General features: G+C 45.0%; 1 protein-coding gene across 2 annotated transcripts in view; it reads left to right on the plus strand.

The window, feature by feature from the left end:
* Positions 1-12,577, plus strand: part of LOC142312118 (uncharacterized) — a 70,450-nt gene extending 57,873 nt beyond the window's left edge. Inside the window, exon 9 of one of the 2 annotated variants that reach the window (XM_075351003.1) lies at positions 8,023-12,577. In XM_075351003.1, coding sequence (XP_075207118.1) covers positions 8,023-9,575 — 1,553 coding nt within the window. In that variant the 3' untranslated portion in view covers positions 9,576-12,577. The remainder of the gene's footprint in view (positions 1-8,022) is intronic. The other variant, XM_075351004.1, reaches the window with a different exon arrangement.
* The last annotated feature ends 3,891 nt before the right edge of the window (positions 12,578-16,468 follow it).

Below are 16,468 nucleotides of genomic sequence, written 5' to 3' on the forward strand. Positions count from 1 at the left end.
AGTGAGACACGCCCCCACGCTGAGTGACAGGTGTCACACTGCACCCAATCACAGCAGCCGGTGGGCGTGTCTATACTGTGTATTGAAATAAATAATTAAATAATTAAAAAAAACGGCGTGCGGTTCCCCCCAATTTTAAAACCAGCCAGATAAAGCCATACGGCTGAAGGCTGGTATTCTCAGGATGGGGAGCTCCACGTTATGGGGAGCCCCCCAGCCTAACAATATCAGCCAACAGCCGCCCAGAATTGCCGCATACATTATATGCGACAGTTCTGGGACTGTACCCGGCTCTTCCCGATTTGCCCTGGTGCGTTGGCAAATCGGGGTAATAAGGAGTTATTGGCAGCCCATAGCTGCCAATAAGTCCTAGATTAATCATGTCAGGCGTCTATGAGACACCCTCCATGATTAATCTGTAAGTGACAGTAAAAAAACACACACACATGAAAAAATCCTTTATTAGAAATAAAAAACACAAACACATTCCCTCATTACCAATTTATTAACCCCCGACAAACCCTCCATGTCCGGCGTACTCCACAGTCCTCCAGCGTCGCGTCCAGCTCTGCTGCATGGAGGTGACAGGAGCAGCAGAAGACACCGCCGCTCCGGTCACCTCCACGCAGGTAATGAAGACAGCCGGCGATCAGCTGAGCTGTCACTGAGGTTACCCGCTGTCACTGGATCCAGCGGTGGATGCAGCGGTGGCCGCGGGTAAGCTCAGTGACCGCTCAGCTGATCGCGCTACTCACCTCAGTTGCTGACTGGAGCTGACCGGAGCGGAGGTGAGTAGCGCGATCAGCTGAGCTGTAACTGAGGTTACCCGCGGCCACCGCTGCATCCACCGCTGGATCCAGTGACAGCGGGTAACCTCACTGACAGCTCAGCTGATCGCCGGCTGTCTTCATTACCTGCGTGGAGGTGACCGGAGCGGCGGTGTCTGCTGCTGCTCCTGTCACCTCCATGCAGCAGAGCTGGACGCGACGCTGGAGGACTGTGGAGTACGCCGGACATGGAGGGTTTGTCGGGGGTTAATAAATTGGTAATGAGGGAATGTGTTTGTGTTTTTTATTTCTAATAAAGGATTTTTTCATGTGTGTGTGTTTTTTTACTGTCACTTACAGATTAATCATGGAGGGTGTCTCATAGACGCCTGACATGATTAATCTAGGACTTATTGGCAGCTATGGGCTGCCAATAACTCCTTATTACCCCGATTTGCCAACGCACCAGGGCAAATCGGGAAGAGCCGGGTACAGTCCCAGAACTGTCGCATATAATGTATGCGGCAATTCTGGGCGGCTGTTGGCTGATATTGTTAGGCTGGGGGGCTCCCCATAACGTGGAGCTCCCCATCCTGAGAATACCAGCCTTCAGCCGTATGGCTTTATCTGGCTGGTTTTAAAATTGGGGGGAACCGCACGCCGTTTTTTTTAATTATTTAATTATTTATTTCAATACACAGTATAGACACGCCCACCGGCTGCTGTGATTGGGTGCAGTGTGACACCTGTCACTCAGCGTGGGGGGCGTGTCTCACTGTAACCAATCATAGGCGCCGGTGGGCGTGGAAAGCAGGGAATACCAGATTGTTTAATGGGCGGCCGGCTTTTTCAAAACAGTAAAAGCCGCCGGAGCAGTGTGAATGCCGTGCAGTGCCGGGGATCGGGGATTGGTGAGTATGAGAGAGGGCTGCTAACTTCAGTAACTTAGGAGTTTAGCGGTCACCGGTGAGTCCTTCACAGGTGACCGCTAATCAGGGCGCGACACAGACAGAGCCGCAGCATGACCGTGAAGTCGGGTGAAGTTCACCCGAGTTCATTCTGACAGTGCGGCTCTGTCTGTGTCTGCTGTCATCTGCCATTCAGCTCTGCTACATGGCTGTCTGTGTCTGCTGTTAGCGGCCATGTAGCAGAGCTGAATGGCAGATGACATAGTAAAAACGCATCCCTTACACACGCATTACACACACATTACACACGCTTGGCAAGTCAATAAAAAAAAAAAAAAAAAAGGTGCTCAATGCATACGTCACGGAACACATGATCTAAAGGATCGCACACAAAATTGACCAATTTAACATAGACTACTAACGCTCGTGTGACAGCAAATGAACGACCAACGTGAAATCTCATAGATCCCGTATGCAACCTGGGCGTGTCACATCGCAAATGCGATTGTACAACTAATTGCAACGTGTAAAGTGGGCTTTACTTTCATATGTCCTATGTAAACAGCATAGGTCTCTAGCCCCATGGGCGTCTCATCGCCCTGTGGCGTCTACATGCTTTCCATTTTATCACGCCCCTGTGAGCGTGATACCATGGATTTACATGAGCGACTTCACTTCTGCAGCTTCAGAATCTCGCGTGTGCGCACTTACCATTCTCACCGCGGCCTCATCTTGGCGCTTGCTTCTCGACTTCTGACGCACACTGCGCATGACCGGAACCGCAGACGTCTTCTGAGTATGCGCAGTGCGCGTCAGAAGCCAACACGCAAACACCAGGATGAGGCGGCGAGAATGGTAAGCGCGTGTACGCGCGAGATTCTGAAGTAGCGACGGTCAAGTCGCTGATGTAAATCCATGGTGTCACACCAACAGGGGCGTGATACCATGGAAAGCATGAAGACGCCCACAGGGCGATGAGACGCCCATGGGGCTAGAGACCCTGTCCTTACATAGGACGAATGAAAGTAATAAAATGTTATTTTATTACTTTCATATTACACAATATTACAACACAGGGATGGGTAGGAAGGGGTTAGCAGCTCACACAAGCTCCTGCTTGTAGGTTAGAACGCTTTTTTGACCTGACAGGTTCCTTTTAAAGGGGTTGTCCAGGTTTGAGATGAAAGTCTGCTGTGACGCTATTCGTGACTTCATGCTTCTTAATTCTTTAAATGCATGCTCTGCACACTTTTAGGATTCTCCGGTGCCAGTGACGAGAGTGGACGATCATGTGAGCACAAGTATGAGATTTGTACACTTCTGGCCACATTCTGATTTGATGTGTTCAGCCTCACTCAATTGATTTTCATTGAGCATTTCTGTTCAGCATGTGACCACATCTATGTAAATCCTATACTTGCAGCTTCGTAATCTCCCACTCTCGCCGCCGGCACCAGAGAATTTGACAGCATGCAGTGTGCGCACTGTGAGAATTCAGTCTGCAGTCACATAAAGTGACACAAGGAGTGACTGCAGCCTCATCACAAACTTGGACAATCCCTTTAATGCTCCTAACAACATAAATAAAAACATAGTAACCCTTAACTTCTCAGCCTGTACAAGACTTTTATTAAAGAGATTGTCCACTACTTTAACATTGAAGGCCTTTCCTTAGGATAGGTCACCAATGTCTGATTGATCAAGGTCTGGCATCTGGCATCCCCACCAATCACCTGTTCTAGATGCCGTGCCGGTGGCGGCAGGTGCCCGTAAGTGCTCAGTTCTGGATCTGCTTCGTCTTCTAGTAGTGGCATCAGCCGCCTATTAAAATCATTGAGGCGGATGTGCAGTGCCTGGCCACAGACACTATCAGAGGACGGAGCAGATCAGGAAATAAGCATTTTTGGCTACCTGCACCATAAACAGCTGATCAGTAGTGGTCCCTCTGCGCTCACATCAGAAGCAATGCGCAAGTGGAACCGAGGGCTAATGATGGGACATCGTCAGTATCACAAATAAACATTTACATTCTGGTACCTTTTATAGATGATGTTGTCTCTGAGTCGTTTCTTTTTATTCTTCATCTTGTCCTGATGCCTTGATGACTTTTCACATTCACATCTAGTCTCTGCAGACTTACAGCCTTTCTGTTCTTCTGCAGCACATCCCGAAACGATGCCACTAAAAATAGCAGATTGATTATACTTCTATTTAAAAATATCTGCCATACACTGTGCCCCCGAATAAATAATGGCCCCCACTGTATTCTCTGCACAAAATATGACCCTCACACTGTCCCTCTTATGGTGCATACCCCCCTCACTGTTCTCTCCTTTCCATACTGAGCCTACTATTCACACTGTCCTTTACACTGTGTCCCCTTATACGGCCCAGTCTTTATACTGTGCTCTCTCATCCCACCCCCTCCTTCCTGTGTCCATATACTTTTACCCCTCATGCCCCATCCTCCCCACTTGCTCCTCATACCATGTCACTCTTTATTCTGTGTCCTAAAAATTTCTTTCCCGTTTGCCCCCCGTATACATTCCCCCAATCACTCCACATACTATGTCTTAATACTTCACCCCTCATCCTCTCTCACCATACATCACCCTTCATCTTCTCTCCCCCCATAAGTCACCCCTCATCCTCTCTCCCACCATACGTCACCCCTCATCCTCTCTCTTCCCATTTTGTGTCCAAAGATACTTCCCCCCTCCCCATCTTCTCTTCCCACCATAGTGTGTCCACAGATAGTTCACTCCCCCCACCCTCTGTCCCCCCATTCTGTGTCCATAAATGCCTCACCCCATAGTGTTCCTTTTGCGTTTATTCACCTCCACACTGGATCACTTATCATTAGCGCTCTCTGCCGCCTCTGCTCTGTAGCCCTGACTTCTGGGTTAGCAGTGTGAGCAGCTGACCTGATCACACTACAGTCGTCTCTGACCCGGAAGTCAGCACTGGCGGGCACCGCTTCAATTGTCCTCGCGTCTGAAGATACAGTCATGAAAAAGTTTGGGCACCCCTATTAATGTTAACCTTTTTTCTTTATAACAATTTGGGTTTTTGCAACAGCTATTTCAGTTTCATATATCTAATAAATGATGGACTCAGTAATATTTCTGAATTGAAATGAGCTTTATTGTACTAACAAAAAATGTGCAATCTGCATTTAAACTAAATTTGGCAGGTGCATAAGTATGGGCACTCTTATCAATTTCTTGTTTTGAACACTCCTAACTACTTTTTACTGACTTACTGAAGCAGTCAAGGACAATCCACAGACCTGCAGCATCATCTTGCTGCAGATGGTGTCACTGTGCATCGGTCAACAATACAGCGCACTTTGCACAAGAAGAAGCTGTATGGGAGAGTGATGCGAAAGAAGCCGTTTCTGCAAGCACGCCACAAACAGAGTCGCCTGAAGTATGCAAAAGCACATTTGGACAAGCCAGTTACATTTTGGAAGAAGGTCCTGTGGACTGATGAATCAAAGATTGAGTTGTTTGGTCATACAAAAAGGCGGTCTGCAAGGAGGCAAAAAAACACGGCATTCCAAGAAAAGCACTTGCTACCCACAGTAAAATTTGGTGGAGGTTCCGTCATGCTTTGGGGCTGTGTGGCCAATGCCAGCACCCGGAATCTTGTTAAAGTTGAGGGTCGCATGGATTCAACTCAGTATCACCAGATTCTAGACAATAATGTACATGAATCAGTGACAAAGTTGAAGTTACGCAGGGGATGGATATTTCAGCAAGACAATGATCCTAAACACCGCTCCAAATCTACTCAGGCATTCATGCAGAGGAACAATTACAATGTTCTGGAATGGTCATCCCAGTCCCCAGACCTGAATATCCTTGAACATCTGTGGGATGATTTGAAGCCGCGACCATCAAACTTAACTGAACTGGAATTGTTTTGTAAACAGGAATGGTCAAAAATACCTTCATCCAAGATCCAGGAACTCATTAAAAGCTACATAAAGCGACTGGAGGCTGTGATGTCAAATTTAGTTTAACTGCAGATTGCACATTTTCTGTTAGTACAATAAACCTCATTTCAATTCAGAAATATTACTGAGTCCATCATTTATTAGATATATGAAACTGAAATAGCTGTTGCAAAACCCAAATTCTTATAAAGAAAAAAGGTTAACATTAATAGGGGTGCCCAAACTTTTTCATATGACTGTAGAAGGACAATTGAGCAGTGGGAGCCACGCGCTGCAGTTTCTATGAGTGCGGCTGTCAGCTTGACAGCCTCACTCAGAGAATTGCCGGCTCCCACTATGAGGAAGCAATCGCAGCTCCTGGGAGGACTTTCACAGCGCCGCATCAGACAGCCTAACAGCGCCCCCCTGACAGTTGCGACCAGGGCAGATGCCCCGCCAGCCCCCCCTAGATACGCCTCTGCTCCAGCACATGGCTAATTTGCATGCTCTGCCCCTTCGCATGCAAATTAGTCATGTAAGGTAGTGAATCGACAATGCGGGGCCCCTCTGTTGCTGTTGTGACTGGGGCCTGGTGAAGAAAAGGGGCCCGTCCTGCCTGGGTCTTAATAAAGCTAAGTAATTACCCCAGGCCCCCTCTCTTCACTGGGCCCGGTACACCAGTCACAGTAGTAATGCCCTGATGGCGGCTCTGGTCTCATTAAATAACGTAATTTTTCTACTAAACTTGCAATTTCTATGGATATTTTAATTGAAATACTATGTCCCAAGAATGACAAAAGTATATTAGGAGTGATACCTTTATAGGCTAACCAGGAAAACCAGCCCTGGAGGAACATATATTGGGGAAACTAAACAAAAACTACAAACAAGGACACACAGACACACAATAAAAAATGAACTGGACACGGCTGTGGGAAAACATTTCTCTGGACAGGGACATAGTATGACAGATTTAAAAGTGCTAATACTGAAAGGTCATTTTAAAGTTGACAGAGAGAAAAAATTGGGAATTCAAACTAATAAGGATGTTTGGATCTTTAACAAAAGGACTCAATTTAACACCTGGTTTTATGACTCACTACATGGACACACTTCTGTTATGATCGGAACCAGGGAAGATCACCATAAATCATTGGTAAAAGGTGACAAGAGCATTGGCAACTAATCTGGCCGCCATCCCCTTACTAACCATCAACACTAGAAGTAGCTGAAGGGTGAACTAACATCCTGTGCACCGTGAACCCAGCCGGAGAACTAGCTATCCTAAAGGAAGGAAAGATGAATAACTCTCTGCCTCAGAAAATAGAAAGAATAGCAAGCCCCCCACATCCAAAGACTGCGGTGATATAGTAAAACACAATACACAGATAGATGATAGGATTTGCAAAGGTGAGGCATTACTGACTAAATAGGACAGGATAGGAAAGGGGCTGATGGTGGCCAGAGAAAAACCCTACAAAAAGCCAAAAACCTGATAGTACAAAAAGCCCTCAGATCGCTAGATCTGACCTCCGTCCTATACCAGGCGCTCTTGTCATACCAATGAACAGAAAGCAGGAACCATACAAATACAAGAAGCAACAAACACATGGACTTATAGGTGCAATACTCTAAACATAGCTGCAGGGAGCTTCCCAGCTAAGCAACTGAGAGGGAAGATTCCTGCCTGGAAATAAACTGACAATAACCACAGCAAATGACAAACTCCGATAAGAGCAAACAAAAACAACAAATAAAGAGCCAAGCACTTATCTGGGGTAGATGTGGTCTGGAGCAGGCTGAAGCAGGCTAGTGAACAAAGAACTGACATCCGGCATAGCCTGCCAGCAGACCAGGGTTTAAATAGGCAGAGAGTTAGCAATGAAAACTTTCATTGCTCAACACACCTGGTCTCTGTCCAAACCCTTTTTGGCCACAAGAGGGAGCCTCACAGCAGCAAAAGCATAACTGACATTCACAACACACTTCACACCTCCACCAGAAGGACCTCAGAAGTAATCTGAATAGACCACTTCCAACTCATCTGCATTTCTAAGAAAAAACTTCATTTGATTTTCTTGGCTTATCTTTAGGAGGCATCATCTTTCCCATGTCCTGTTGTAACATTCATTTAAATGTTGTGATTTGGTCTCAGTAATTAATTTGTAATTTGCCTGAAGAAGGAGCCTTTGTGCTCTGAAAGCTTGCTAATATAATTTTTCTGGTTAGCCTATAAAGGTATCACTCCTAATATACTTTTGTCATTCTTGGGACATAGTATTTCAATTGATTTTTCTGGCTAACACGGTACCACAATATTACCCTGTATTGCTCATTGTATGGATATTTTAGAAATGTTATACAAATAATTTAAAATATTTTATGCAAAAATAATAATGTTTATTCTTAGCAGGTGACTGTACCATGAGATCAGAGCGAAAACTGATATCTCGAATTTTTAAATCAGATGACCTCATGATCACAGAAGACATAACTGAAGGGAATAACATTACTCCTGATATCCCATCATCCCCTCACAGCAAAGATCTATCATCTGATCCTTTTAAACAGGTCCTATGTTTTGATTCCTCAGAGACTAGTAAAAAAAATATAAGTGACAAAAGAGGCTTTAAAAATCAAGCTGCTTTTAAAGCAAAGAAGACATTTTCAAGTGCAAAATATGAGCGTATTCGCACAGTGGAGAAGCCATATTCATGTTCAGAATGTGGGAAAAGTTTTGCTCAAAAATCACGTGTTGTTATACATCAGAGAACTCACACAGGGGAGAAACCTTTTTCATGTACAGAATGTGGGAAATGTTTTGTAGAGAAATCACATCTAGTTGAACACCAGAAAACTCACACAGGGGAAAAACCTTTTTCATGTTCAGAATGTGGAAATTGTTTTGTAAACAAATCAGTTCTTCTTAAACACCTGATAACTCACACAGGGTTGAAACCTTTTTCATGTTCAGAATGTGGGAAATGTTTTACAAGAAAATCATATCTTGTGAGACACCAGAGAATTCACACAGGGGAGAAACCTTTTTTATGTTCAGAATGTGGGAAATGTTTTGTACAGAAATTACATCTTCTTACACATCAGATAACTCACACAGGGGAAAAACCTTTATCTTGTTCAGAATGTGGGAAATGTTTTGCAGAGAAATCACATCTTGTTAGACACCAGAGAATTCACACAGGGGAGAAACCTTTTTCATGTTCAGAATGTAAGAAATGTTTTACAGAGAAATCACATCTTGTTGAACACCAGAGACTTCACACAGGGGAAAAACCTTTTTCATGTTTAGAATGTGGGAAATGTTTTGCAAAGAAATCAACTCTTGTTATACACCACAGAACTCATACAGGGGAGAAACCTTTTTCATGTTCAGAATGTGGGAAATGTTTTGCAGAGAAATCACATCTTGTTATACACCTTAGAACTCACACAGGGGAGAAACCTTATTCATGTTCAGAATGTGGGAAATGTTTTACAGAGAAATCACATCTTGTTGAACACCAGAGAAGTCACACACGGGAGAAATCTTTTTCATGTTCAGAATGTGGGAAATGTTTTGCAGAGAAATCACATCTGATTGAACACCAGAAAAGTCACATAGGGGAAAAACCTTTTTCATGTTTAGAATGTGGGAAATGTTTTGCAAAGAAATCAATTCTTGTTGGACACCACAGAACTCACACAGGAGAAAAACCTTTTTCATGTTCAGAATGTGGGAATTGTTTTGCAACCAAATCAGTTCTTCTTGAACACCTGAGAACTCACACAGGGGAGAAACCTTTTTCATGTTCAGAATGTGGGAAATGTTTTACAAGAAAATCATATCTTGTGAGTCACCAGAGAATTCACACAGGGGAGACACCTTTTTTATGTTCAGAATGTGGGAAATGTTTTATAACAAAATCAAGTCTTGTTAGACACCAGAGAACTCACACAGGATAAAAGCCTTTTTAAACTCCCAATATTAGTGATCTGCCATTTATTACATTTTCTTTATATCCACAATCTACACCGTGTGCAGAATTATTAGGCAAATATGAGTATTTAGATCTCATGATACTTTTTATACATGTTGTCCTACTCCAAGCTGTATAGGCTTGAGAGCCAACTACCAATTAAGTAAATCAGGTGATGTTCATCTCTGTAATGAGGAGGGGTGTGGTGTAATGACATCAACACCCTATATAAGGTGTGCTTAATTATTAAGCAACTTCCTTTTCTTTGGCAAAATGCGTGACAAGAGAGAGTTGACAGGCTCTGAAAAGTCCAAAATTGTGAGATGTCTTGCAGAGGGATGCAGCAGTCTTGAAATTGCCAAATTTTTGAAGTGTGATCACCGAACAATCAAGCGTTTCATGGCAAATAGCCAACAGGGTCGCAAGAAGCGTGTTGGGCAAAAAAGGCGCAAAATTACTGCCCATGAATTGAGGAAAATCAAGCGTGAAGCTGCCAAGATGCCATTTGCCACCAGTTTGGCCATATTTCAGAGCTGTAACGTTACTGGAGTATCAGAAAGCACAAGGTGTGCCATACTCAGGGACATGGCCAAGGTAAGGAAGGCTGAAAAACGACCACCTTTGAACAAGAAACATAAGATAAAACATCAAGACTGGACCAAGAAATATCTTAAGACTAATTTTTCAAAGGTTTTATGGACTGATAAAATGAGAGTGACTCTTGATGGGCCAGATGGATGGGCCAGAGGCTGGATCAGTAAAGGGCAGAGAGATCCACTCCGACTCAAACGCAAGAAAGGTGGAGGTGGGGTACTGGTATGGGCTGGTATCCTCAAAAATGAACTTGTGGGACCTTTTCGGGTTGAGGATGGAGTGAAGCTCAACTCCCAGACCTACTGCCAGTTTCTGGAAGACAACTTCTTCAAGTTTTTGTACAGGAAGAAGTCGCTATCATTCTAGAAAAACATGATTTTCATGCAGGACAATGCTCCATCACATGCATCTAACTACTCAACAGCATGGCTGGCCAGTAAAGGTTTAAAAGATGAAAAAATAATGACATGGCCCCCTTGTTCACCTGATCTGAACCCCATAAGAGAACCTGTGGTCTTTGATAAAATGTGAGATCTACAGGGAGGGAAAACACTACACTTCTCGGAACAGTGTCTGGGAGGCTGTGGTGGCTGCTGCACGCAATGTTGATGGTAAACAGATCAAGCAACTGACAGGATCTATGGATGGTAGGCTGTTGAGTGTCTTCATTAAGAAAGGTGGCTTTATTGGTCACTAAATTTTTTGGGTTTTGTTTTTGCATGTCAGAAATGTTTATTTCTAAATTTTGTGCAGTTATATTGGTTTACCTGGTGAAAATAAACAGGTGAGATGGAAATATATTTGGTTTTTATTAAGTTGCCTAATAATTCTGCACAGTTATAGTTACCTGCACAAACAGATATCCTCCTATCTAAAAAAAAAACCACCCCACTCCAACTTCCAAAAATATTAAGCTTTGATATTTTTGAGTCTTTTGGGGTGATTGAGAACATAGTTGTTGATCAATAATAAAAAAAAATCCTGTTAAATATAACTTGCCTAATAATTCTGCACACGGTGTACGTAAGAAGAAATGTCTTTATGTATACTACAATAATAAACTTATATATGTTGTAAGTTACTATTTACATCTACACTCCATTACCTTTTTGTAGGATAGTCTGATGTGATCCATTTTTTAAAACAGTTCCCATATAGAAGATTTTTTACCATCATTAGTAACTGATTCCTTTCTCCATAGCCCAATACACATATTAATAAGGGGACTTTGATTTTAAATAGTTACTCAATTGTCTCATAAACCTGCCCCCCCCCCAAAAAAAAACAAATGAACACTTTATATCATAACAATATATCATGGGTTAACCCCTTAATTAATGACCACCGATATGTTTTTTAATGTTAGTCGTTCAGGGTACTTTTTCCGCAGACCCGTTAAAAAGCGGCGCTGAGGAATAAATACACTGAACGACTAATAAATGAATAGCACTGCCCAGCGGTTGAAATTCCTGCGGGTGACTGCTGTACATCACAGCTGACCCCCGTGGGAAACTTCTCCAATTTCTGGAACCAATCAAGGCGGATTAACCCTTTAATCCTGCAACAGCCGTACAGCAGTGCATGAGATCAGTGATCAAACTAAAAAATATTCATGTCCAACAGCGGGACTAAGGGAGAAAAATAAAGTTAAACAATATGCATAAAGAGAAAACCCACAACAAAAAACACACACAAAAGCCCACGCAACATCACTGCTACATCGGGGGTCACACGATACGGTCACATGACGTCTGTGTAGAAGGAACTTAATAATATATGTAAAGGTATTATTTATATACTGTATATGTATGTGTCTTTTGTACAAGATGGTGGTCAAACAAAGGAAACCATGTGGCTTAACGTTACCTTTGTTAGTTGGGAGGAGTTTCCAACACCTGACTATACACACAGCCCCATGACATCATGGGTTTACAGCCAATCATAGGGGAAAATGAATATTAGTCACAGGCCCTTATATACAGTGCCTTGCGAAAGTATTCGGCCCCCTTGAATTTTTAAACCTTTTCCCACATTTCAGGTTTCAAACATAAAGATAAAAATTTAAATTTTATGGTGAAGAATCAACAACAAGTGGGACACAATTGTGAAGTTGAACGACATTTATTGCTTATTTAAGTTTTTTGTAAAAAATACAAAACTGAAAATTGGGGCGTGTAATATTATTCGTCCCCTTTAAGTTAATACTTTGTAGTGCCACCTTTTGCTGCGATTAAAGCTGCAAGTCGCTTGGGGTATGTGTCTATCAGTTTTGCACATCGAGAGACTGAAATTCTTGCCCATTCTTCCTTTGCAAATAGCTGGAGCTGAGTGAGGTTGGATGGAGAGCATTTTTGAACATCAGTTTTCAGCTCTTTCCACAGATTCTCGATTGGATTCAGGTCTGGACTTTGACTTGGCCATTCTAACACCTGGATACGTTTATTTGTGAACCATTCCATTGTAGATTTTGCTTTATGTTTGGGATCATTGTCTTGTTGGAAGACAAATCTCCGTCCCAGTCTCAGGTCTTTTGAAAACTCTTAACAGGTTTTCTTCAAGAATGATCCTGTATTTGGCTCCATCCATCTTCCCATCAACTTTAACTATCTTCCCTATCCTTTCTGAAGCAAAGCAGGCCCAAACCATGATGCTGCACCTGCCACCACCATTTTTGACAGTGGGGATGGTGTGTTCAGGGTGATGAGTTGTGTTGCTTTTACACCAAACATATTGTTTGCATTGTGCCCAAAAAGCTCGATTTTGGTTTCATCTGACCAGAGCACCATCTACCACATCTTTAGTGTGTCTCCCAGGTGGCTTGTGGCAAACTTTAAATTACACTTTTTATGGATATCTTTGAGAAATGGCTTTTTCCTTGCCACTCTTCCATAAAGGCCAGATTTCTGCAGTGTACGACTGATTGTTGTCCTATGGACAGACTCTCCCACCTCAGCTGTAGATCTCTGCAGTTCATCCAGAGTGATCATGGGCCTCTTGGCTGCATCTCTGATCAGTCTTCTCCTTATTTGGGATGAAAGTTTGGATGGACGGCCAGGTCTTGATAGATTTGCAGTGGTATGATACTCCTTCCATTTCAATATGATCGCTTGCACAGTGCTTCTTGGGATGTTTAACGTTTTGGAAATCTTTTTGTAACCAAATCCGGCTTTAAACTTCTCCACAACAGTATCACGGACCTGCCTGTTGTGTTCCTTGGTCTTCATTAAGCTCTCTGCGATTTAAACAGAACACTGAGACTACCACAGAGCAGGTGCATTTATATGGAGACTTGATTACACACAGGTGGCTTATATTTATCATCAGTCATTTAGGACAACATTGGATCATTCAGAGATCCTCGATGAACTTCTGGAGTGAGTTTGCTGCACTGAAATTAATGGGGCCGAATAATATTGCACACCCCACTTTTCAGTTTTTTATTTTTTACAAAAATGTAAAATAAGCACTAAATTGGGGGCGTGGCCTGCAGGCAACATGAGCGGTCGCATCTGAGAGCAGCTCCGCAGTCCAACACCTATATTTGAAATTATTTGAAAGTAAACAAATAGACCAGCAGACTCCCTCCGGTGCAGTGAGCATTTCTTTATCGTTCCTTATGGGAGACCCAAACCATGGGTGTATAGCTTCTGCCTCCGGAGGACACACAAAGTACTACACTCAAACGTGTAGCTCCTCCCTCCGGGCTATATACACCCCCTGGATGACAATCTAACCAGTTCAATGCTTTGTGTTTCAGGAGGTACACACACTTGCATTCTCTGATATTTTTTTTTTTTCATTTTTATTTTAATTTTAAAGATTTGGAAGAAAAGCGGGTCCAGTCTGGACTCCCGGCATGTCCCTTCACACCCCACTCTGTCGGCGGTGCTGTTAAGGTTGACTTATAAGGCTGGAGCCTTCACATGCCGCGCTCCTTCACATCCTCTGAGAGGCTCTGGGTTGAAGTGGGAGCTTCCACGGTCCTCTCTGCTCGCAGAAGACCGGTCTCCATCCGCAGCCCTGTCTGGTTCCTGCTGGAAGGAGCATTTACCCCCCTCTCCAGGGACATGGCCCTGCGTCTCAAAGCTAAGTATTGAGACGTTTTTCAGGGGTCCCGGGTATTTTTACTAGGGGGACAGTATGTGTTGTATCGTTACTGTAAATTCCGGCCGGTTCTGGGGGTTTCCCCTGAGAACCACGCCGAAGGTGCCTGCTCGTCGGCCGCACTTTAAAATCTAGGCCCCGGCTTCAGTTTGGGCCTAGTTTCGGTTTCGGCTCCTCTGCATGTCATGCATACAGTATGCAGAGCGTGGCGCCGCCCACCGCTCGACCAGCAGGGGAGGACACTCCTCTCTGGGGAGATGTTTCCTCCCCTGTATCTCTCCCTGGCCCTCCGTTTTCACGCTCTTGGGCTAATACACGCCCCCCCTCCTCCTCCCAGCGCCATTTTCTCAGCGTTCTACACTGACGGCGCTGGATGCTGCAGCTGCTGCTGTTTGGGAAGGCTGACGCTTCACTGGGGCTTGGAGTTGTCTAATCCGGAGGGCACACAGAGAGAGCGGGCTGGTAAGCCACAACCTCTGGTTGTGGGCTTTTTATTATACACTCTCAGGGCATTCTGCAGGAGTGTATTCTTGCTGCAGAGCTGCCACCTCAGCAGCATGTCTGTCACCCGAAGCAAGGCTGCAAACATGTACGCTATATGCACTGCTTGTAAGCTCATTCTGCCAGAGCCAAGCACATACCCACATTGTGATGCCTGTGCTAATATGGTTGTGTCTCAGCCTGGAGCCTCCTCAGGGGTCCCTCTGGCTGCTCCGGCCCCGGTGGCTGAACCCCCGGCTTGGGTAGCTTCCTTCTCACAAGCTATTTCCCAGTCTTTTGCCGACTCCATGGGGCAGTTGTCCCGGACACTGCTGTCCATGCATCAGCCCCCTTCTCAGGGTGCCTCTGCTGCTCCGAGCTCTGCAGAGCTCTCAGAGCATGTCCTAGGACCCCGTCCCCCTAAACGGAGACGCAGGGACCCTTCTCCTTCCTCGTCCCACGGCTCTGATTCACAAGCCGAGGTGCAGGGCGAGGAGGACTCGTTTACTGTGGGCTTAGACGCTACCTCTATGTACCCCATTGACTTGTCTGAGGGTGATGCGGATGTTAGTGACTTGATTGCGTCCATTAACTCCGTACTGAACCTCAACCCACAAGAGTCAGAGGAACAACCCTCTCTGGTAGAGGTGCACCAGTTTACCTCTCCTAAGAAACCTAGGAGTATGTTTTTTAACCACTCCAGCTTTCACACCACTGTTAACAAGCCCAGGGCCTGTCCTGACAAACGTTTTCCGAAGCGTAGTTCAGACGACCGTTTTCCTTTTCCACCAGAGGTGGTTAAGGAATGGGCACAGTCCCCAAAGGTAGACCCTCCGGTGTCCAGAATCTCAGCCCGCACAGTCGTAGCTGTGGCTGATGGCACTTCTCTTAAGGATCCCACTGACCGCCAGGTTGACCTTCTGGCCAAGTCTGTATATGAGGCGGCAGGAGCCTCGTTCTCCCCGTCTTTTGCGGCAGTGTGGGCTCTTAAGGCAGTCTCTGCCTCTCTGGCGGAGATACATTCCCTCACCAGGGATTCTATTCCTGAGACGGATACCTTAACTGGATACCTCCATCCTGGAGGCTTCTCACCGCTCGGCGGTGGCCTCCGCTAACTCCCTCGCGATCCGCAGGATCTTGTGGCTTCGAGAGTGGAAAGCAGACGCTTCCTCTAAGAAGTTCCTTGCGAGTCTCCCCTTTGCTGGGTCCCGGCTGTTTGGGGAACAGCTGGATGACATAATTAAGGAAGCTACTGGCGGGAAGAGTACTTCCTTGCCACAAACTAAAGCCAAGAAACCTGTCCAGGGCAGGAACCAATCGAGGTTTCGTTCCTTTCGTTCCTCTAACTGGTCATCCTCTAAGCCCTCGACCTCGTCCACTACCGCAGCCAAGGATCGTAAACCCAACTGGCGCGCAAAGCCGCGTCCTCAAAAGACCGGAGGAGCCGCTGCCACTAAGGCAGCCTCCTCTTGACTATCTGGCTGCGCCAGCAACGTCCTTGGTCGGTGGCAGGCTCTCCCACTTTGGCGACGTGTGGTTTCAACACGTTTCCGATCAGTGGGTGCGGGATATCATCTCCCACGGCTACAGGATAGAATTTTCTTCCAGCCCGCCAAACAGATTTTTTCTGTCCACCCCCCCTGCTCCAAAGCCGCCGCCTTCTCTCAGGCCATGGCATCCCTGCAGGCCAACGGTGTAATT

This window comes from Anomaloglossus baeobatrachus, chromosome 5 (genome assembly GCF_048569485.1).
Source record: "Anomaloglossus baeobatrachus isolate aAnoBae1 chromosome 5, aAnoBae1.hap1, whole genome shotgun sequence".
NCBI lineage: Eukaryota > Metazoa > Chordata > Amphibia > Anura > Aromobatidae > Anomaloglossus > Anomaloglossus baeobatrachus.